General features: G+C 36.8%; 1 protein-coding gene across 2 annotated transcripts in view; it reads right to left on the bottom strand.

Moving 5' to 3' along the window:
• Nucleotides 1-24,883, bottom strand: part of LOC140146062 (neuronal acetylcholine receptor subunit alpha-3-like) — a 141,307-nt gene that overhangs the window by 2,973 nt on the left and 113,451 nt on the right. For both annotated transcript variants that reach the window (XM_072167807.1, XM_072167806.1), the window contains 2 exons: nucleotides 5,986-6,095; nucleotides 1,911-2,448 (listed from right to left, as the gene is read on the bottom strand). In XM_072167807.1, coding sequence (XP_072023908.1) covers nucleotides 1,956-2,448; nucleotides 5,986-6,095 — 603 coding nt within the window. In that variant the 3' untranslated portion in view covers nucleotides 1,911-1,955. The remainder of the gene's footprint in view (nucleotides 1-1,910; nucleotides 2,449-5,985; nucleotides 6,096-24,883) is intronic.

Genomic DNA, 24,883 nt, shown 5'->3' on the forward strand with positions numbered 1-24,883 from the left:
ATGAGTAGAGATTTGGTTAAGTGTCACAAAACGCAACCCAACATGTATCAAGACTGAGGAGAGGTCATAAAGGACACCGTATAGATTCCTGTACTGTCTTCGATGTCAACTCAAATAACATCTCCTTCGGCTAAATTGTACCTGCCAACCCATTTTCAATCTATTGAGGTCGTTGAGTCAATTGATTTGGCCAAGACAATGTTTTTATATACACATGGATGTGCATGGTGTATGACCACAAATGAAAGTTATGGGGACGCCATCAACTTTTAGCAAGTGATTGACATTGGCCTCTGCAGAAACTGCAGCGACTTGCAAAAACTGTACTATACGGTATCATTATTTAGACGATTATGTTATTATGTTATAATTACCATATGATGCAGTCATGTCTACATTAAAATTCACCACGACCTTTGCAGGACCTAAACCCCATTAAAAGCTATTAAACCAAGATAACACTCATTGAAAACAGCTCAACTATGTTAAATCAGATCTTATCTGGTTAAATCCACACTACATATGTTTCTGTTTTACCTGTGCAATATTGCAATAAGCTGGTATTATAGTTTCAGTTGGGTGAACGATTATAAAGCAAACGCAAGGTAACAATACTGTCTGGGCCTTTGTTTCCGAAATGAGACAATAGTCTGCTTATTGTTAACCAGCATTCTTGAAAATGAGAAACATAATGGTTGTAGACTTAACACAGTTTGGAAATAATGTCTTCATAATTTTTGGTGTTATCTGTCGTTTACATATCCTTCCTAAAACACCAAAGTGCGAATATTTCCAAACACTTAAATTAGCTAAAAATTTAGGACATGTTACAAAACTATATTTTCTAGAATTTCAGAGAGAACTGTAAATATTGGCTGGTTATTTTTCACAAAGTGACGTTAAATATGCAATGCCCGATTACCTATAACATACACTAAAACACCAAAGTGCGAATATTTCCAAACATCTAAATTAGCTAAAAATTTAGGACATGTTACAAAACTATATTTTCTAGAATTTCATAGAGTACTTTAAATATTGGCCGGTTATTTTTCACACAGTGACGTCAACTAAGCAATGCCCATATAACTATAACATACACTGTTTGTAGAGGTCACGCATCAGTGGTGAGAGTACTGTGTATTATGTATAGGAAAACGGACAGTAACTGCAGTATGAGTACTTCGTGGTGTGGTGTTTAAATCAGCTACTGACTCGAGTTTATTTGATCATTTATTATGAGTTGACTTGAAAATATTACTGACATGACTTTAACAACTAGTAAATGACTCGACTTGATTGGTGGCTCGACCACCGTTGACTTGACTTGAGACTCTAACCAAGGCTGGCTCATAACAACACTTCATAATTATACACTCTAAATAGAAAAAAGTAACAATTGCTCAATGATGAGTAAAACGGGAACAGAGCAACAACTCAATATTGATAACGTTTAATCGAGATTGAGTTCTATTTACTCAACATTGAGTATTTTTTTTATTTATAATGTAGGAACATAGCAAAACAAATCAAGTCTTCACATAAATAATTGGCATGATAATGAGTTAGATCACAGACATACATTGCTCTATACATTTCGTTGCACAGTGGTCAGTACACCTATTCATTTAACTTCCACAAGACCAATTATCCATCTCAAACCTCATTCTTGTCCGTGAAACAACGCCAATGGAAAAACATGATTTTAAGTTCTAAAAGGAACCAACATACAGTTTGTCCACTCTGAAGTACAAAGTGACAACGCGTGCGTATACAGCGCGTAAACAGATATGTGATTCGTCTCTGCTGCAGGTATGCGTGCCTTCAAAGTCGGCGCAATGTGTGCGTTCACGTCGGTACTTTGTACTTCAGATCAGACTGACTGACTTGTGTAAAAGGGACAAACTCACCAATAATAGGTGTTTCGTCCCCAATAGGGGGCATACTTTCTGCCATCAGTTGTTGAAAAGAAGCAAGGCCAGCAAGTTTGTCATTCCCAGCTGTATTTTCTCCCCCGATCTCGGAGGCAACGTAAACACCAGCATAGTCATAAAAGAAAGCAATATACACGGGACTATAATGTTGCTGATATAGAAAGATGGCGATCGTTTCATCTCAAAACTGTAAACAAGGTAAGCCCACGGATGCTCGCAACAAGCAAACTTATACTCTTTCCGTTTTACATGAACCTTCTCAAGTAGCCACACTCCATTACTATGGAATACATTCTGTGTTGCATCAGAGTCGTTAGTGTAAACTATGTTTAATTCACTACTGTCGTAACTCCATGATGCAAAAGTCATTTCGCAATATTGTATATCAAATGGGAAGTTTTTTACTTGAACTTTGCATGAGCTTTTTAAAATGGCGGGTGTGTACCACGTGACCAGTCCGGTATGTGATATCCATAGTAGAATATCTTTAACGTGTTCAAAATGGTCGTCAATGCTATAGGAAAATGGGGAAAAAGAAAACAAAGATAATGTATTAGAATATGTATCCTTACTATAAAACGAAATATCAGTTCTTTACTGTATCTTTAATCTTTGATACACTTCTGGGTCTTTCATTCCCGTTCCTTTCCTTTCTACAAAATAATGTAGAAAAATAAAAAAACATTCAATACCTGTAAAATGTAACAATTTAACGCTACTAGATCATACAAAACCACACAGCACGTGATCAGGCACGAAACTGTTGGCCGGGCAACGGTCACACGCGTGCCTGCCTATCCCCGTTCTACTGGTTGGCACCCGAGGGGTTGGCGGGTCAATATCCGGGCAGGGAAAACAACTTGTCTCTTCCTTTTCTGTCTTCCTTGCTTCCTTCCTTTTAAATTCCACTTAGGCAAAAAAGCAGGTTGGGAGTTGGGGTTAAAGTGCCGTATAAAACCAGTCTAAACATTTAAGAATGCACTTCTCGTTGTGTCCAAATAAATTGTATTCTGCGAGTCAATAAACCAGCTGCCTCTTGTTTCGTTTAAAGTGATCTGTTTCCCCCCTCTTTAATAACGATTTGTCTACAATGTTACTCATTTCACTTTGACAATTCACGTTCGGTAAATCCCATTAAGTATTTGCGATTTAATACTAAACACAGCCAAAAAAGAAAGTCTCCAGTAGAAACCAAATTTGATATCAATCTTCGAAGGAAAGTGTATAGAAAATTATTATATAAATTATTTTGCCATAAGCTCATCTGAATCTGATTTAATGGGGATGGAACTACTGGAGACTTTTTTTTTGGCTGTGTTTATATAGGTCACATAAGTCGGAACTGCTCATTCACCTTGCGCAGACACGATGTTCGCTTATGATGTGCGCATCGACGGGTTAAACTCAAAAACTTATCGTCCATGAGCAAGAAAAGCTCCTATGTGTGGCCGGCCCCTGAACATGTTTAAAGCAAAACCTCCTATGTAACCTATTCTCAGTTTTGTTTTAAACATATGTTCAAGGGCCATTATGGGATTTACCGGAAATCTGAATATTGTTGTCGGCTTCATTTGAATCACAACCGGCGTGCCAATAAGTGATCAAATAAATATTTCTAAGAAATGTAGGTCATATTCTTAATTAACAACTGTGGATCAGAATCTTTTGAGCAATATTTCTATTGTATGCACAAAAATTTATTTGAACATATAAACTGTCACCTGTAGAAGATAATAATTGGCTACTTGATTCTTAGTATTATTTCTGAACACTTAAATCGAGCAGAATAATATTAGTTTGTGTGGTTATTCACAAGTGACTGCACATTGCAAATGTCTGTTTATGGAATTGATCAATAAATTATGTGGATCCAATTTGCATTTTGTTATGACAGTCATGTTCTTATCACTGGAAACTGATGGAGTACCAAGCATTTTGGTAGAGCCTGGATACTCCATAAACAGCGGAACGGACATTGCACCTTTGTTTCAGATGGACATTTTATTGTGAAAGGACCTATATATATTTCATTGTACAAGCAATACATGAAAAAATCCACATAACCCCCGAAGGAAAAGTATCTAAATAATCACCCAAAAGCAGTTTGTGCGAGTTTTACATCCAAAGTTAGTGCTAATCAGTTTTTATGTGCTTTTTTATTTTACATGTAAAGTTTTAGGGGGTGACGATTAGAAATGGACGGCAATATTGAAAACCCTCATTTTGGGCCATTTTAGACACTAAAATGCCCATAAAAAGAATAGAAAATAGAATTGTCATAAAACTCACACACAATGCTACTTGAGTGAGTACAAATATTTCATTCGGGGGCTATAGCAAAAACATAAAATGTCCTATACCTTAATGGTTACGGAGCAATGGTGATTGTTCCATTATTCGGAATACCCCGTACAAAGTAAAGGCCTCATTGGACTACCTTGACAGTACAAAATGTATGCATTATTCACACACCGTTTCCAATGGATTCAATCCCATATTAACCTCTCAAATAATATAACACTACCGACAAAACATAGGTAATACTATACTGCAATGGGATATTCCACTCGAAATCTATACAAACTTATGGAAATATTACACCAATGTCCCACACTGTGGGTGTAATTTTCAAATAAAGTTATCCATTCAGATATCCCCCATTTGAAATTTATTCTCCTAGTGTGGGAGATTAAGGTTTTGTCTTCAATAGAGAATGTATGAATGTCAACTGAAATAACCCAATATACGCATGCTTTCATAAATCGTATCTTCAGAGCAACTGACGTTATACTACTAGGTACAATGTATTTTAAAATTTTATTTCACAACTGTCATGCCATAACCGTTTCCGAATATATAAAGCACTAACGTTATTCGCTGGTTAATGGTTGTAAATGTCACAGTGTCTGCCTGTCAATTTTTACTACGTTGCCATAACTTCTATATTCGTCTGACGAATACTCTAACTATCGAATGGGAATGCAATTTATCTCAGCTGCTTTAAAGCCTTAAAGCGATTTGAGATTAATCAGAAAGATGACAATTTTTGACGTTTGTGATTTATAAACAATAATCTTAAGAGAACTATTTAAGATTTGCACATTTCTAAACATTTCTAAACAATTATACAAGATGTACAATGGTAGGTTTGTTATAATGACATCTACATTCTTTGTTGTTAGTTCACAATTACAGAAAAATAAAAAGAGGTCGCTAGTCCGAAAAGCTCAGATCTAATCCTAACTTAACATTCGGGCTGGCAATCCCTTTTTTCGGACTTTACTAGCGAACCTCAATAGCAAAATAGTCCCCTTTTCCTTATTATATTATTAACTATTAACTGTTTTCGAGTAAAAAGGTCAAGGGTCACGTTTGAATCTCTACAGGTGTAAAAAATTTAAAACATGCTCATATTTTAAAAATCAAAATGATCTTAAATTGTTCCTCTTCGCATCACAACTCAAATAAAGATTTCACATAGGAATACTGGGAATTATTTACCATGACCTTCAAACAGCAAAAGAATAAAGGTACCAGTTACGTTCACCCCTGTATGTCCTAAACAAAGGTTTAACACGTTTTAACATTTGTTAAAACAAATGTTAACATTTTTAAAAACAAGCAGCCATTAATCGCACCCTTGAAAAATACCTCATTTGTTGAAATAATTTAATATTTGGAAGGAACGAAATCACAAGTTGCACTTCTATGTTAATATCGATTGAAAGCACGGCGCTTGTTTTTAAAATAAAAAAGATTTTAAAATTGGCATCTTTCTGGAGATTTTGGATCACCGTGTAGATATACATGACTGGTACCATAATTCTTTTGCTGTGTATATTTTGTGAGGTGAGCTTAAAATGAAACGTCCTAGATGTGTGAAACATTATCTCATTTGCATCACTGCGTAAATAGGAACAATTGAAGCCATATGCAAATGTTGACATCTGCATAATTATGAGGTTTTGTTTCAGTAGCTCCATTAAGAAAATGACGTACCAAATTATGTCATTAATAATTATAATTACTGAATATTTACAATAAAACTTACTTATCATATAGTGTAATGTCGGGTACCCAGACATCTGTTTGCGGTACGTAGAGTTGTGATACATTACCGTTAAAGGCTGGATTCCAAGTTAAGAACTCGTCAAACCATTGCTAAAATATATATTTAATAAGGAAAAGAAATCAATGGTATAAGTATTCATATTGTGTCAGAACGAAGTTATCAATGTATGTATGGCATATAGGTATATACATAATGTAACATGTTATACGCATGCATATTTGTGACGATAATTTGTCACACAGTAACTCAGGATCGTGAAATAATAAAATGGTTAATATCTGGTGACGATTTACTCTAATTTTTCGTGTTAGAATTAGGTACATACGAGCGTATCAGCGAGTGTCTTGTTTTAGTATGGGAGTGTAGTGTCAGAATTTAAATTATTATTATGCCTGGTTTAGTTGCACCGTAATGTATAATCGTGACAGTTTGCATGAAATCATAAAAATCAAGAAAGTTGGTTCCAGGCTTCATTTTGCCTCCTATAGCCAATGTGTAGTATCTGCTGTATTGACTTTGCTAGAAGACTGACACAGACAAAACTGTCTCCCAAGCAAGGAGGCAGACATATACTGTGTTCTGATTTCTAAGGGCAAAAACACGAAAGGGTCAATTGCTGTAATATTAAAACAAAAAATTAGCTGATACACAATCTATTTGAAATTAGCCTGGTTTGGATTTGGTTAGACTCTAAATGTGTGTCGGAGGGAAGCATGAATTATTGGTGTGTCCAAAAAATAAACCACATTGAGACAAATGGGGCAAAAATACATGTAAGATGGATGGGTTTTGTTATATATCAAAGGAGATCCAAACACATTTGAAACACAGTTGTTTTAAGTAGCACTATCTCACCTTTAACAAAAATCTTATTCAATATGTGCCACTTTACCTTTAATATCAGACAAGCTAATTATCGTAAGTGAGCGATATTGTGTTCAGTTGATAATGTGTTCAGAGCACAATTGATTCACACGAGATAATTAAAATTGGACTATTTTATGGAAAACGAGGATATGGATTGTATATATTGGGAATATCGTAAACGAAAACAGCCCTCGTGGTGAAACTATTTCGAAGAAAATAATGATCACAAAGGGAAAATATTCACTGCGGTATCTACTTTGTAAAGTGTATAAATTAAGTAGCTGAAAGGAATTGGTCCCTTGGTTATATCTAGGGGGAAAACAACAGCTACTTTATCTTTATAAGGTACTAAAGCTACGTTAAAGAAACGAAACACCATTACATTAAGGGCTCGTGATATAACTACAATTTTATGGGAAATTGACAATTTGACAATAACAGTTTGACATAATAACTAGTAAAGACAAAAATGAATATTGCACATTCAAATGACGGCTTCGCTTGCATTTATGACAGACAATCAGCACTTCACAACACATTGGATATGTGTCACTTTACCTTTAATATCAGACAAGCTAATAATCGTAATTGACAGACATTTTTATCTTGTGGCTAATGTGTTCGTAGCACAATTGACATAAGCGAGATAAATTGAAATTGGTATATTCCTTTGAAAACGGGCATATGGATTTCATTTATCTTAAACGAAAACAACCCCCGTGGTGAAACTATTTTGAAGGAAATAATGATCACAAAAGGAACATGTATATTCACCGTGGTATCTACTTTATAAAGTGTATACTTCACATAGCTGAAAGGAATTGGCTTTTACGTTATATCTGGAAGGAAAACAAAAACTGCTTTATCTTTATTGTCTTTATAAGGTAATGTAGCTGCATTAAAGAAACAACACCATTACTTTGAGTCGATTTTATAGTTTGGTTTCTGTCAAACAAAATCACTCATCAGGCGAAACTCATTAAAATTCAACGTGTTTAAAATATATTGATATAAAACTCTCCCTCTCTCTCTAATAGTCGTGTAGGTGATATATTAAATTTTTCTAACACAAGAATATTTGAGTAAATTCAGTTGTTGTAATTAAGAGGCATACAGGCATGACGACAAAATTAGTTAATGCAATGTTGTCAATTTTATATTTTAAGATTAATTCGGTGAATGTTTGAATACAGGTTGTCCTATAAAAAATAGATTTCTAAACTTATCATGTTAATCTTGTATTGGTATTAATGCTTCAAAAATAACGTGCGAATGAACTGTTCCTTTTGTAATTGTCCTGTTCTTTTTTTCTTTTTCTTTTTGAGTAGTAAATAATCAAAATCACACACTGTAAATGAGCAGGAGAATTGTTCACAGTAAATAAGAAATAAATTATCAAGTAGTTGCAAAGGTCTCGTCGTGATCATATTATCTGGTTATTATTTACTTTATTCATTGTTAATCATTAGCATTGCTTGGCACGCTTGTGTTTCTTTTTACTTTAGCATCGTGGTATTCCATTACAGAATTAGTCCGATTGGCCACGAATCTATTTATGTAACAGTTCTAAAACTGTTATTATGAGTCTTTGAAAACTTTGTTTCTTTCCTTCTCACGCTCCCATTTGGGAAAATTCCCCAGGTTGAATTTTGTACCCCTTTGTCTGTTGTAAACAATGTTTTGTTCTATATTACCTATTGCAATAGGGTAAATATGATAATTTATTAAAGCTTGATTGTTTCTCTTTACGGAATATTTTTTTAAATACCTCATAGGTTTAGCGTTTGTCTCCAATATTTTGTCATCTGAATGTTAAGATTGTTTTGGGACAACATGCATACCAAGAAAATACCACCTTTTTGCCGCTATGCTGTTTATTAAAGGAGCTACGTTTCCAGCATGGATACCATCGATCTTACAGTGTCACATGAGTTATCAGTATGTTCAATTTAATTTCCTCATGTTCCAGCTAACATCGCATGGTCTCTGTAATATTTCAAGTTTGATTAAGGGCTTGAACATCATTGTTGAATCTTGCTGTGACTATGTCAGGAATATCATATGCTTTTTAGAGTACTAAAGGTTTTACAAAAAGATAATAAAATGGGACGATAAAGAGTACGAGAGTAGAAAGCATTGGCCACATTCATTCTTCCAGAGGATGCAGATTTAAACTGGTATCAGTAAAAGAATAAACTATTAAAGCTTGATTTTTTTACCAAACTTTTTTTTCAATACCCCACAGATTTAGCTCGCTTTTCTACAATAACTCGTCATAAATACTCGGATGAAAAAGATCTTAAAAGTTCTCTTTGGGACAACCCGTATATCCAGCAAATACCATGATTACGTGATGAATTAATTCGGTAACCTTTATGTCGCTATGCTACCAATTAATGGAACTGCGTTTGGATGCCATCGATCTTACAATTTCAGATGAGTTATCCGTGTGTTCAATTTAATTTCCAAATGTTTCAGCTCACATCATATGGCCTCTATTATCTTTCAAGTTTGATTTAGAGCTTGAACATCATTATTGAATCTTGCCATGTCAGAAATACTTGTTAGAGTACGAAGGGTTTCACGATATGATAATGAAATGGGATGATAAGGAGTTCGACAGCAGAGAACATCACATTCTCGAGGATGCAGATTCAAACTTTCTCTGACACGATCAGTGCACGGAGAAGCGCACAGGCTGCAACTTTTTCTTCATTAGGGTTTCTGCGTTTACAATGTCGAATTCCGCAAACTCAGAAATTATGTAAGCCACAAATCATTAATCATATAAAGCAATATTTACGACGAGAGATACTGATTATGTAAAGGAAACAACAAGCGTTTTGTTTCTTTGGGTTTTTTTTCCGGATATAGTTTTCCTGTCCCATTGCCATTATAATTTAAGGTCATTGCAATAAACTTACTTATAAACTCTGAAAAAATGGGCACTCATTGGCGATTTTGTACACATTTGACATATTTAAAAAATAGGGTTAGAATCTGCAGTCTGGGAGTAGATTAAAGAAAGCAACATGAACACATTGAGACAAAGCTGACAAAAAGACATGTTAGAGGAATGCTTTTGGTTCTATATTAAAGGAAATCCCAATAATTGGTGTCCCTGGTTGAGGAATATATCAGCTATTACATATTTTTTGAATTTTGACAATTGACCGCTCCGTTTTTGAAATAAAATAATTTTAAGAAACTACCTCATTTTCAGCCCGTTCAATGGAGTCAAATATCTGTCAATGACAATAGGCGCATCCTGCGCTGACGATGCGCAGAGATTAGCACTCCGAATACATATCATTGATTGATATTTTAATCCGCGGAAAGGTTTGAATATCAGGGAGTTTCTTAAAATTCTGATATTTCACGAACGGTGTGGTCAATTGTCAAATTTCAGAAAGTATGTAATGGCTGATTTATTTTTCAACCACACCAGTTACTTAGGTATACTTAGTTCTGGCGTTAAAATACCCAAACAATTAGGTTTCCGACGATAAGGTTCTCTCAGGGACACCCTGTATTAAACATTTTGTAGCTCAGTGGTTAGAGCATCGGATGCATATATTATATGAAGGTCTGGGGTTCAAGTCCTCGCAAATGGAGGTATGCCCGGAGTTCTTTTTCTAGCTTATCTGCATGTGCATAATATGTTGCCATTGTATTTTACGTTAAATATGCTAGTATGCGATGGTTGGTTCTTCTTTCACTATCTGGAAGTTCTGAATGAGAAAACGGACATTTTGTTGAGCAACGGCAAAAAGGAAAAGAATTAGATTTTTTTTCATCCTTTTGGACAAGATACTAATGTGATGTGTGTACGTGTGTCAATCGTTATTATATCGTTGAAACTGGTGAGAATTGGTAATCCCAGTCGGCCCTGATTTGGTAAAATGAAAATTGAAATTAAAATCGCTGTTTCGAGAAAAAGAGCTTTTAAGTTTGAACACTTGACGTTTTTCTTTTTGAATAAAATAAATTATTAAACAGATCTAATGTCTTAGAAAATATAAAAATCTCATTAGTTGGTGGCATGGTAGTGATTTGAGGATGTCACCAATGGAAAGAGCGCCCTCACATTACCCAGGATATGGATTTATCTCAACATGTCCAAATTTCAAGTTAGATCGTTTTACCAAATCAGGGCCGCAGTGCGCTCAAAACAAACATTATTATATTCTCACCCTAAAGAATGTGAAAATTTCAATTCTTTCCATTTTTTCCGTTTCTCATTATAATATCCATTTTCTCATCCAAAACTCCATTTAGAGTTTCCATTGTATATTATTATGCATTTGTTTATACCACTTTTAACTTCTACTTCATCATATCGACTTAACATAATTTCATAGATGGGTTTTAGCGAAACTACCAAACGAGACTGCACATGTAAATATCGGAATAGGATTATTAGTAAGTTTAATTGAAGAGCAAATTGAAATAAATCTTTAGAGCTCCAGGGCCTCGTTTCCTTGCAGTATTATTTCTGTTGGTGTTAATTTGAGTAAGCGGTACTTGACGTCGAGTAGAAAATAATTATAAGAAATACATCCGTCATCTTTTCGGATAAAGTACAATGTTAATTTGTTCTCTTGTAACGTGTCTCGCACCAATCACTTAGGGATTGTTTTCTAGGCGCATGTTTGCGCTGGTGGATGGTGTAGCAGGAAGAAAATACCCCTGGAAATTTGGACTGGTACGCGACTGAAGTCTTTGAAATGAAAGAAAATAACGAATTTATTATTTGAATTAAAGTAATTCGTTTTGTGTACCATGTTTCCGGTTCAGAAAACATGCTACTCTACACCCAAGTGTTTCCTACTCAGGCTGTTGGTCTAGATTCGACAGTGAAGCACTAGTCTTTATTAATTTCCAGTAACCTGCAGTATAAAGCCCGCCAGTAGCCCACTGGCGATGTCCCCTGAGTACAGAATCCATATACCTCAAGTGTTGGCCAAGTTGCTTTGGCACGCACGCAACAGGTTGGCTTCTAAAATTATCTTCAAAAAGGTCATCGATCTAAGCTCTACAACCCTGACCCTACACCCAGAATCTAGTCAAAATTAATTGTGGTATAATTGTAACAATATTAAAGGTGCGGTATATTACACATTTGAAACACAATCTTTTTAAGCAGCAACATCTCGCCTTTAACAAGAATCTTCATCTAATTCTTCATATGTGTCGCTTCGCCTTTAATCTCAGACAAGCTAATAATCGTAAGTGAGAGAGATTGTGTCTTGTAGGTGTGTGAAGCACATTGATACAAACTGGTATATTCAATTGATAACGGGGATATGGATTGTATAGTTCAGGAACGCTGTGGTATCTACTTTATAAAATGTATAAATGACGTAGCTGAAAGGAATTGGTCCCTAGGTTATATCTGTAAGAAAAACACTCAGCTACTTTATCTTTATCGTTTTCATAAGGTACTGAAGCTACATTAACCACATTTGCACACTATTTTGTGGGACCTGAGAGCACATTACAAATGCAAGGAATATCCTTCTGATATCCAATAAATTGGAATATTTGAAATTCGCGATATAATACAAAGTTTATGGAAATTATCAAAAAGTGAAATATTTTGACATTTAATAGTCTTCGAAGTAAACTAATAATTAAAGACTTTCTCGTCACAAGATTACATGAAGAGATTATGGGATAAGAATCCGCAGTTTGGGTGTAGGCTATAAACGAAAATAACAATCAAGGTGAAAAACAAACATACGGTTTAATGACATCTGGTCGTTGAAAGGTGAGAGATTTATCCAAGTTCACCTAATATGATATGTGTTGATTTAATGATTTTACAAGAACCGTATATAATTATAATGATAGTTTACCATTGGCTCACATGTGTTGGTCAAATATGTAAACATCTACATCGGCACCGATGTTATAGAGGCTTCGCTACGTTGTCGGCAACAAGTCAGATATCGATTATTTTCCTCACAAATCAAATCATTGCTAACAAATATCGATCAAGCTCCCTTACTTTAAATGTGAACAAGTCAAACCTTGACATTTTGTCGACAATTATAGACACCGTACACATGCAAAAGTGCTTTTCGGAGGAATATTTAAAAATCCAGTACTGCACGAAAGTCTTCATTTGGTGGGAAACAGAGGTTAAAGAAGAATGTTCCAAAATTCACAATGTGATATATAATAGTGACGTATTGATCCCGATATTGACATGGGAACAGTGGCCTCGGTGTCCTCTTACTGCAACGTTCCACTATCAGACAGTCTCGTTCGATTAAAGAAGAAAATAAGTATATTCCATTACGTTAGTGGTCAGATTAGGTTAGACAGTTTTTGGCATGAAAAAGGCAAATACTATATCTAAATATTGAATAACGATTGGGCATAATTGTTGACTAAGGCTGCCAAAGTGTTATTCCATAAAATCCTTTCTCCCCTGAGAAAACAAATTGATTGGTATATATAAATATTATCATATTAAAATATTGGGATGTCGAAGGCCGCAATTTAGGTTGAAACAGAAAAAAAAAAAACCAATTTATAAAATGTGGGAGTAGCCAAATTTGACCGATCACTTACATTATTACTGCTTGTTGCAGAGTATAAGAAGAATTATTGTTCTATCATTCTGCGATAATAAGAATGATTAGCTAAAGTGAATGTGATTCAAAAAATTCGGGTTGAATTGTTTGCAAAGCTCCATTCTGATTGGTGATTAAAGTGAAGATATAATGTAATTGACCAATCAGAAGCAATGTTAGATCGGCATGTAGTGCTCAGGGAGTTAAAGTTACGAGTATAATTATCCCCGGGTAATTATCACTACAACTGAATCAACTCAAAAAGTAATGGATATGATGTCTGTATTGGTTTTAATTTCACTGTGCTCAAGGCGTACTACTTTTCAGATTGTTTCATGGAAAATTAATGAACACAGAGTCGCTGCCCGGGAGCACAAATCCTCGAAGAGTCCTTTTCTCGGCCTGACATTTAGCACATTGTGTAAATCAGCTTTACTATCTTTGGAAAACTTCATATGTCATTACTATGATGAAGATATAGATTGTAATTATGTTCAAGTGGATTTACTGTTCTATAGGGACTTTTTCTACCGTAGAGGTAATTTCGCGTGATTTTTGGTTTCGCTTCATAACGCTCATATGACGTAAACTGTTATAATAATCTGGGATTATAGTTACACAATAATGGCTCTTATACAGAGATCTAATTGCAGCTTTTATACTTGAAATGTTATGCAAATGTTAAACATGACAAAATTACTGTGTGAAATCGAACGTTTATTGCATGTCCAATTTTTTTCATACGGAACGAAATTTAATACGAAATCAAGCATAACGATAAAATAACCTTATTTTATGAATTCATTTCCATACCCGTATATTCAAAATATACTTGGAGTAATCATAACGATATGTACTCTAAAACTGTGTTCTTTTTATGTTATTCATGAGATAAAAAATGAAGCTGTCATAATCACGTAAACCAGAAAATATCATAATGATAAGTAAAAGGAACATAAAATGATACCCAGTTTTATTTTGGATGAACTGTATTTGGGTTTGTTTATATATACCTTTAAAAAGCCACATATTGACGGTGATTGCATTTCACATTAACCCAGTATTCATTAGTTACTATCTCTACTAAAGTATATGCATAATACACATGGGAAGGAGTTAATTTCTTGTTAGATACGAGTGTTTGGTGAAACTACAATGCAAGACTGAACATGTAAATAATTTTAATTGAAGATCGACTTGAAAAAATACGGTGAGCTCTAGAGCATTTTTATCATTAACTTCACGTCTCTGTTTAAGTTCCTTTAAGTAATCGGTACTTCACGTCACGTTTTTTCCCTTTTAGGCAGCCTCTAGAAAGTGCAATGTTATTTTGCTCTCATTCTAGTGTAGTTCTCAACATTTAAAGTGAGTTGTTTGAGGCAACTGCTTGCGTTGATGTATGTAGTCTTCGTGTACTAGAATCTCTTCATTGTCTGTCATTAAGTCCCCCTCCCCCTCCTCCTCCTCCTCCTCCTCTTCCTTATATTACCCATTAGCTGCAGTAAGCCCACCGTTAACCAACTAGCTATATTCCCTGTATACTGTCTTTCATGTGTCCTACAAGGCCATTTCGGAAGGTCCTATAACTCGATCACTTGTTACATAATTTGCTCTGACACGAACACTGCAACAGGTTGGCTGATTAAATTGGCTTCATAAATGTTACCTACCCCTGCCCAGCTGCCCTACATGCAGACACTAGGCACAAGGACATAAAATGAGTTCACTCGTCTCATCGAGATATTAAACATTATAAACAGAAATTATTTTTAAGTAGCAATATCTCGCCTTCAACAAAAACCGTCTTCAAAAAACACCATCATTTTAAGTATATTTTGCATTTTGTTTTCAATGAAATATTATCAGGCATTTTGCTAAAAAAAACTCAATAAAACGCAATAAAAGCAATTTGTTCAAATGGAATATTTATTGACAGATATGGATACACAGATATGTTTACTACTTAATGAATTCTGCATGTATTCAATTCCATTATAAAAAAAAGCAGGCTTCAACTATTTTAAATAGTCCCCTATCTCTCCGATATATGGTAGGTGACTGTTTTTCAATTTTCTAACACACGGCAATTGGTAGTGCATAGTAAATTTAATTTAAAGTATGAAAGACAAACTATAAATCACGATTCAGTTACACTGCAAATTTTCCCGAACACATGACGCTTCTCAGACGCGTCCGAGGTGTTCATAATTATTTGCCTCTTTAGAACACTAGTGTTTTTGAAAATATGATAAGCCTAGCACATTAATGTTCTTTTAGTATAATGTAGAACACACAGTATTGATCAGACGTGTCACAAGTGTTCTGAATGATTATATTGAATACTGGTGTTCAAAAATGGAACGCATGAGGTAATGATACCGATGTGGATGAGCAGATAGAGGCGTTGGAGAGCTGCGACGTGTCAGCGAAAAATACACGGTGCTCCTTTGAAGGAGGGATATAAGTGACTACAACAACAATGGCGATGCAACGTGGAAACGCTATTCCAAACTGTCCTTTTCAAGAAGGATTTAGGGAAGAATGAAATTCAGGGCAACTTTGGGAATCCATATATCTGTTGACAGCGATGAACAAGCATCGAAGAGACATAAGAGGGCGAGATGGCCGAGCGGTTATAGGCGTTGCGCTGTCAGCCGGGAGATACGATCGGCGAGGGTTCGAGCATTGGGCTTGCCTTAGGTGAAAACTCTCGGATTTCATCGGAATCCTTCTGAACACCGCCATTATCTTGTTTATACTACCATGCATTTGTTTATTGTCGAGTAATGAGATTTTGAAAATGTATAAATAAAGGTTGAACACCAGCATTCTGAAAATCAATGTTTGAACACGTGTCATGTGTTAAAAAACCGTTACATTTCTTTAATGTGTCCGAGGTGTTCATAGATAGTAATTTTGAACACCAGTGTTTAAAGGATTAGAACACGTTACACTAGTGTTTTGAGGTAATAACACCTGTGTTCTCTACATTAACACTAGTGTTCTTTAAATAAGTTGAACACGTGTCATGTGTTAAAAAACCGTTACATTAATGAACGCGTTCCATGTGTTCTGGCCAATTTGCAGTGTACTTAATGTAAATACTGATAATTTTCAATTTTAGCAGACATATACAGTCTTCAAAAGAATTAGGGGACCAGTTATTTCCACTTCTGTCTATCCTAAACAAAGACAGATATGTCATAAATAGAAACCGCAGTCAATTAAGACCTTATGCATTGAAATATGTCAAGGAATGAAGACACGATGATTCAGAATCCCAAGGAAGATGCACATCGAAAAGTTGCAATTTGCTCCATTGGACGCTCTATTTATGCGTACACAAAGCGTTCTCGAAAAAGATAACTAACTCAGTGCTTTCCATTGATTAGAACATTCAAATGTAATTTTTGAATCAGAGCTAAAGGGTGCAGAATTGGCTTCTGGTCTATACTTTTGACATATTTGTCTTTATGCATGACATACAGGGGTGAAAATAGCTGGTACCTTAATTATTTTGCTGTCTGTATACCAGTGAATGTTTGCCATACTATATCCATGCATTCCGCATTGCAGTATCCTGCCATGTTGCAAAGCAACCTTGATTCAGGCAGCAGTAGGTATGCTGTTTAATAAAGGAACTGAATTTCCACCAACATGGATGTTATCGATCTTATAATGTCACATGAGTTATCCGTATGTTCAATCTAATTTCCTCATGTTTCAGCTAACGTCGTGGGGCCTCTGTTATTTTTCAATTTTAATTAAGGGCTTGAACGTCATTCTTTAATCTTGCCTTGACTGTATCACAAATATCAAATGCTTTGTAGCTACAAAAGGTTTTATAAGATGATACTACAATAGGACGTCACAGAGTGTGAGAACAAGAAGAACCACCAGAGGTTTTTAATAAAATATAGTTCTCAAATAAAAGGAATTTAGTGTTATTGGTGATCCTCAGAGAAGCTTCCTACACTTCCCAGAATCCTTTACAATATGATACATCCAAACATTTCATCAAATGACACCGCCATTACATTGTACAGGTTCCCTTTGTTTTCAATTTGAGAATAGACTGACTAAATATGAGTCGATAGTCAAGAAATGTGTAAGATATGAATGTGCTCTGTTCATTGAGGCATTTTTATCACTATGGACTCATGTTGCACTAGATAGCATATCAGTACTATACTTGATTCATTTTACCTTCCAAACGTTCCAATGAGTCAAATAGGGCCCAAACTTACGCTAGAGTGAACTCGATAATGCGATTGATTTTCTTACACGTAAAATACGGCCAATTCAGAGAGAAAATCTTGTTTGTCGTATAGGGCCTACTAAAGATAATTACTTTTGGTTGGCCGCTCTTTTCACTAATTATAGATACTTCATAACGTGTTCCCCTGTGGAATGTTGACAAGCTAAATGTATTTATACTTGCTTTACTCACTTTAAAGATAGCACAAATATGCACACAGTATAGACAATTGAATGAAGACGATTTATTTGAGCTAGAATTTCATTTAATACAACTATTTGTTATTTTAATATATACCTCATACCTAATCAAGACCGTAAGAAAATATTGTAAAGGCCATAAATATACACACTTATGTATAGGGAGACAAACATGATAAAGTTAATCTGTTCTTTTCATTCTCGATCATTAACCTTTGGAACATTTTACATGCGTGCTGTATGTCTCAATGCATTCTCGGCAATCTCGGGTCATATAGTAATTTAAATCGTGAAACCGTAGAACGATCTGTTGGTCAGCATAGATATTGAATAAAATTGAATCTCATCACATCAATTCAAAGCTACACCCTTTCTTGAAATACTGGTTACCAGCAACTTAAAATGTATGTAGTATAGAATACTGAAATGGAAGAAATGCATTATGGGAAGGGTAAGACATATTCTCTGGGGATGCTGCAGATTCTTCGCAACAAGTGAGGCAACAAGTCAAATATCGATTTTTTTCCTCTCAAAATAATCAAATTATTCCTAACAAGTATCCATATAATTAGTTTCAAACTTCGGTATTTTAATTATAAAAGGTCAAACCTTGACATTTTGTTGGCAAATTATATAACCCATAGACATGCAGAAGTGCTTTTTGGTTGCTGCGAAACAAATGTTAAAGAATGATGGTCCAAACTCGCATATACATGTATTGACTTCAGTAGAGTAGTCCCCAATTGCAACGTTCCAACAATCTCTACCGAGGTCATATAATAAATATGTGTTAGTGGTCCCCCGTTGTTTGAACGCATTTTAAATGTATTCATTTTGTAAGAAAGGGCAAACACTGATGGCGCTATTTAAGGTAGACTGACAATATTATTTATAAGGTTTCCTGCAGTAGAACGGACCCGCCGCATATCGCGAATCCATTGGTTTTTTTATACCGCAGGCCGCCGACCCAATTAGTTGCTATCAGCTAATCTGTTTGATCACGAGAGTGTGAGACTGATCAATAAACACCATCGCATCAACTCAATACGAAGCCTTCCGCGGTAAGCTGCAAGCACAAATCTATTTACATACCTAGTTGGCAGCAAGGAAGAACAAACATTGTCACTTGTGTTATCACTGATTTGAAACTCATGTCCACTCAATATCTTAAATCATGATTATATTGTGAAGTTGATAATTTACATATAACTGTATGATGTTGTGGAGTTGATAATTAACATATAATTGTATTTATGTTTAGTATGCTAGCGATTGATCACAAGGTGTACTGTGCTCAGTGTCCGGGTAGCTCCGGTACGGGTATCGTGTTCCGAGCTTTTATACTTATATATTAGTAATAGCCAAGTAAAAAGTGAACTCATATGGCATGTCGTGATAAATATTTAGTTATTGCTATCACCATCCTATGGTTGTGGATATTACCATCTATTTTGGTGAAACTATGCAATTTATGATACCTTTGCGATAAACTTTAATTGAATTGAATATTAATTTTATGACATCCCAGCGATTTCTTCTGAAACAAAACGGAAAACTGAACAACATCAATTCAAAACACACATAGAGATCAAAATAATTAAAAAATCATGATAGGCCTATAATTATTAGTTATTTTCTTTGGACCTCGCCTCTTGGGGGAAAAAGAAAAAAATTCTTGGCTCTAATTTACTGTTTGTTGTTATGTGGTTCAATATTAAAGTTTGCGTGTACCCCGGCATCGAGACCAGGGACTCGTGGAAGCATCGACAGCACAGTCCAGTGATACAGATGGAGGTCGCGCAACCCCGGCCAGCTGATGAGCTGTACATAGCGTAGCGAGCCTAGAGAGCAGCCTGATGCTAGCGGGCCAGGTAGCCAAACTCTTCAGTCGTGATATATTTTCGCCGTGTTGAATCTCCACTCGCTGCACTCTAGTAATGCTAAAATTAAATAAAAATGAAAGCAGTTTCTTAAAAGGTCCTATTGATGATTCGATCCTTGAAGGTTGAACAATAATTTGAATTCGATCGACACATCGTATCGTGTAGGTCTACCCGCTTTAAAAATCAACAAGAAGTTCAACTTGAAACATCAAGGGATCAAGTTGAAGGTAAATTTATTTTGGTATTATAGACATACGTCTTCATGTGCAAGATATAGGTCTAAATTATCACAAGACTTGTGATAATTTAGGCCTATAGGCACATTTCTTACCTGCAATTATATTGCTTGTAGGCCTATTGCTTTTTTCAATTCAAGACATAATTTGTGTACGTTTCAGCAGTGTTTTTCGTATTTTTGCCACATGTCCCAACTACATTTTTTTAGTCGTCCGATGACAGCATTTTTTCTTGTCAGATACTTGTCATGCTTGTTCTCCATCTCATCATGACAACACATGCACACCGATGGTATAGGGTCATTAATTTATTTTTTCCATAGACCCTAGAGTGAATGTTGCATTGTATTTCCATTTTAAATACGTAGTCATCGTTTTATCTTTGGTATATCCTATGTCCAAAAAAGCGTCACATATGGATAGAGTCTATGAGTATGATGGACCATGCATGGGCGCTCAAGGATCAGTGATGGTATCCCTTGTGCGATCCATGGATATTGCCCTGCACTGCTGCTCGCCTGCCCGATGCCTACTATGAGCCGAAACATCATCCATCTTGTTGCTAACCTCACACGAAGCCTATCGGATATCACTGAAAATCAGGGTGAAGGAGGCAGCGTTATTTCGCCTTTGTGCTGATATAATGTTTCCAAAAAGTTCGGATCTCTAATGTTCTGGCTGACTACACTAGAAAATTCAATTCAATGAACACAGCCTTGACATAGAATGATAGATCCCGCCAGCGCTCAGCGCGGTGGGCCCGCCAGGGAATCCCAATTCACTATCATTCAGGTACATCATCGGATATTAACATCCATCGCAAAAATGGCTTGAAATGTACTATGTACCATGCATCGAGTTGTAACCATGGTAACGCCGGGCGGTGGTCTTTGTGGTCGATGTCTGGTATATCATGGGTATATGGTACACAACCCTGGACGTACAACCAATCACAGTGTGGGAAACGAGTTCATATCACTACATGTATTATCAGGGGCTGTGCCAGACCTGGGCATGGGCTGTGCAAATAGTTATGAGCCGGGGTGGGGGGGGCGGAGAATGTTTCGGATTCACTTTACTTCCAAGAAAATATTTTTCCAATCCCATTAGCAATCTATTCCACCATAGGCGTAGATCCCGGGGGCTAAATATTAAAATTTGACTTTTATTGCTAGTTATGACTTTAGGATTAGGATTTAACTATGTTTCATTTGGCAAAACAGGATAATATTTTTTTTTTTTATTAAATTAGTTCTGTATTTATCTGGAATGGGGAGTACACAGTGGCGTGTATATAGCCAGTTTTTCGGAACGGATGGGGGATGGGATGGCCACAAAATTGCTATATTTTTGTCAATGGAACGGCAGTTGTAAACTGTTGACCCCGATTTTGGGGTGTCCAGAGCTCAAGAATCTAACAAAAAAGGAGGGAGATTAGGGTGCAGAGGAAACTTTTCCATCAAATTTTCACCGCACGTTTAGGGGGCTGGCATTTTCTTCGGAAGGGGGCGCGGCGGAGGTTCCAAATTTACAAAAAGTCGGCGCCAATAAAATTGCGACACCCTATTTCGACAACAAATATTTTATGACCTCCAACCCCCCCTCTCCCCACCACCACCACCGATACACCTTATCCCCTAAACAGGCTTAAAACACACAATATGTGGTCATTTTGTGACTCCCTACATTTTGGTCATCAAAAATATATATTATAAATGACCCCCTTATTTTCCTTTGTAAACACGCACACCTGTGTTGTCGCCGTTCCGTCTGGTTACTATGGTTACATGCACATGGTCCCCAACCGCTCGCCAATATGATAGGTTTATCAACGGGTCAAGTATGTTATTTACATGCACTCTGATTGGGGATTTTCCTGTGTTATCGCGGTTTTTCATGTTTTTTGCCAACCAAAAAATAATCTATTGGGAGATAGGAGTCGTCCGTACTCCGGGGGCGTGGGGGGGGGGGGCACTCCAACTTTGGAGGAGACGCGTATGTAGGGCTGTTAAGACCCCCCTTTTCAACATCGCTGTCACCCAAAGACCCCATATTTTTTTACGAACACATGCTCTGTCACCCGATGACCCCCTATTTTTAATCTGTCACCCAAAGACCCTTTAATACAAGTTCAATTTGAACAGCAACTTTCATTTATCACTGATTTTGTTACTTATTTTGAAAAAACAAAGAAAAACTAGGAATTCGATTTTCGAGGTTTCTGTGGAGCTGTTTCGGTTCTCACCCAAAGATTCCACTTAAAAAAAAGCCATGTTCTCACCCAATGACCCCATATTTTTTACATTTTGCTCTCACCGAATGCCAAAATCATGCTCTCACCCAATGACCCCATATTTTTACATTTTGCTCTCACCGAATGGCCCTAGTGCGAAAGTGCCAGCCCTATCAGTGGCGTACCGTTGTCGCCCAAAGGTTGACCCAATTTTTTTCTCGGTCGTTTGAAAAGTGAAGAGCAAAAAAAAAAAAAGGGTTTCAGGCGCTAGCGCCCTAAAAGCAGCACATTTTCATGTATAGTACCATTTTTTCAAAATTTTGTATGCTTTATCAAATTTTTCCGCCCTTTTTTTTATTTACTAATTCCTTTTTGCCGCCCCCTTCGTTTTTGCCGCCCCTTCTTCTTCCGCCGCCCCTTCATTTTGGCCGCACCTGCTTTTACCCCGGGGGGCTGGCGCCACCAAAGCCCCCCCCCCCAAAATACGCGCCTGCCTATCCATTTCAAATTGAAGTGCCCCCCCCCCCGGGTCCGTACTGTTACGTTTTCATTTTTGAATATCGACATGTTACTTCACATCTTTCATTTTGTACCGAAAAAAGTTTTTAATTTTATTCCCCAAACGTTACCTCTGATCGATTATTTTATTATACCAACATACAAGGATGCGATATAGTTTTAGATCTAGCTTGAAGGAACCGGTTAACGGTTCGAAAAAGGAAAGTCCCATCATTGGCAGGTGCTATGCATCGAGTTGTAACCATGGTAACGCCGGGCGGCGGTCTTTGTGGTCAATGTGTATAGCCGTCCGGGACAACCGGTTAACCGTGTGGGAAACGAGTTCACATCAGGGGCTGTGCAGTAATTATAAGCCCGGGGGGTAAGAACTTTTGGCCAGCCGGAAGGAGGGAAACCGGTGGGGGGGGGCAATTTTGGCAAGCTGGGGAAGGGGAAGTTGGCACACATTCATAATGCTCTAAAAAAAGTTGGGTTTTTTTGCAAATTAGGATCCCAACAACTTTGGCATGTTTGGAGGAGGAGAAGGCAAATATTTGTTGGCAGGCTCGGGGTGGGAGTTTTGGCACCCCATTTGAAAACTTTTACCCCCCCCCCTCCCCCGGCTCAAAATTATTGCACAGATTGTTATTGGGGTATCTGATATTAATGGCGGGGTGGGGTGGGTGAGGCAGTCACGTTGTCACAGTTTCTCAACAATATTGCTGGCTAATAATATGTAATAATAATGTCTAGTTCATTTGTCTACTACACAGTGGCGTAGCAAGGTTTTCGGGACGGGGGGGGGGGGTCACTCCCATTGCGGCCTGTACACCATCCGCGATAATCAACTTTTGAAAAGCACCCTAAACAAGGATTTAACCCTTGGCTAAAACGATACCCTAAACAGGGATTTTATTCCTTGCATCCAATTTCATACCCTAAATTTTATTTCCGCGTATTAGCAATTGCAATTTTGCTACCCTTTTTTCCAATATTTCATGTTTTTGACACCCTAAACGCGTTACGCGCGTATCGTGCCTTCCCACGAAAAACGACCCTTTTTACGCGTTTTCATTATCGCGGATGGTGTACAGGCCACAATCGGAGTGACCCCGGGGGGCACAAACTTTTTTGCTGACGGAAGTTGTGAATTGTTGACCCCGATTTTTGTCCCAGAGCGCTCAAGTACAGTGGCGTAGCGTATGTCATCATATGGGGGGGGGGGGGGGCACAAGCCATTTTTCGGCCATTTTCCTATCGGATTTTCTAAATTTTTAGATCGATGCCCCCTTTGTGCCCCTATGACGCTACGCCACTGCTCAAGAATCTAACAAGTGCGGGGGGGGGGTTGGTGGTGCTGAGGACAACTTTCCTCTGCAAGTTTATATACCAATATCTCCCCCTCCCTCCCTCTCTCTCTCTCTCTCTCTCTCTCTCTTTTAACCTTAACATTAACATATTGACTTTAACTGCATGCCAAATCTAATGTGTGAACTAACTGCAGATTATCTGAGGTAATTGACGTGGCAAACCCAATGCAGATTATTATAATCTTGGCAAAAGTAATGTGTGAAATGACAAATCTGATTATATGTAATTGACATGGCAAACCCAATGCAGATTATTATAATCTTATTGATTTTACCTGGCAAAAGTAATGTGTGAAGTGGAAATCTAATAGTGGGCAATTAGGGTAGAGTAGGCCTAGACACAGTTCCGATCAACCGAGTTCAATTCACACACTTTGCCAGTGGTAAACAGAATTAACAGATTAGCCCATAAGTTAATAGATGTTAATATACGGCGGCGATTCAATCAGGGCTGTCAACTTTTGGGTGTCCAGAGTCCCGATGTGCATTTACAAGAATAGGCTACAACATCTATCGGATCATGACATATGAAATGGATAATATTTTGAGTCTCTTCGAAAGTTTTTTTTTCGCGGCCTTCTCAATATTTGGCCTCCTTGGAGTGGAGATGCAAGTACCTCGGGCTATATTTCCCGGGGCTATATTAATACCAAAGTGCTTTTTTTATTTTTTTTATTTGTACTAATATAGGCTGATACCATTTTATGCTTCAGCAAAAAAAGAAATACCACCAAGATTCATTCAACTAATT

Source organism: Amphiura filiformis, chromosome 2, assembly GCF_039555335.1.
Source record: "Amphiura filiformis chromosome 2, Afil_fr2py, whole genome shotgun sequence".
Classification (NCBI taxonomy): Eukaryota; Metazoa; Echinodermata; class Ophiuroidea; order Amphilepidida; family Amphiuridae; genus Amphiura; species Amphiura filiformis.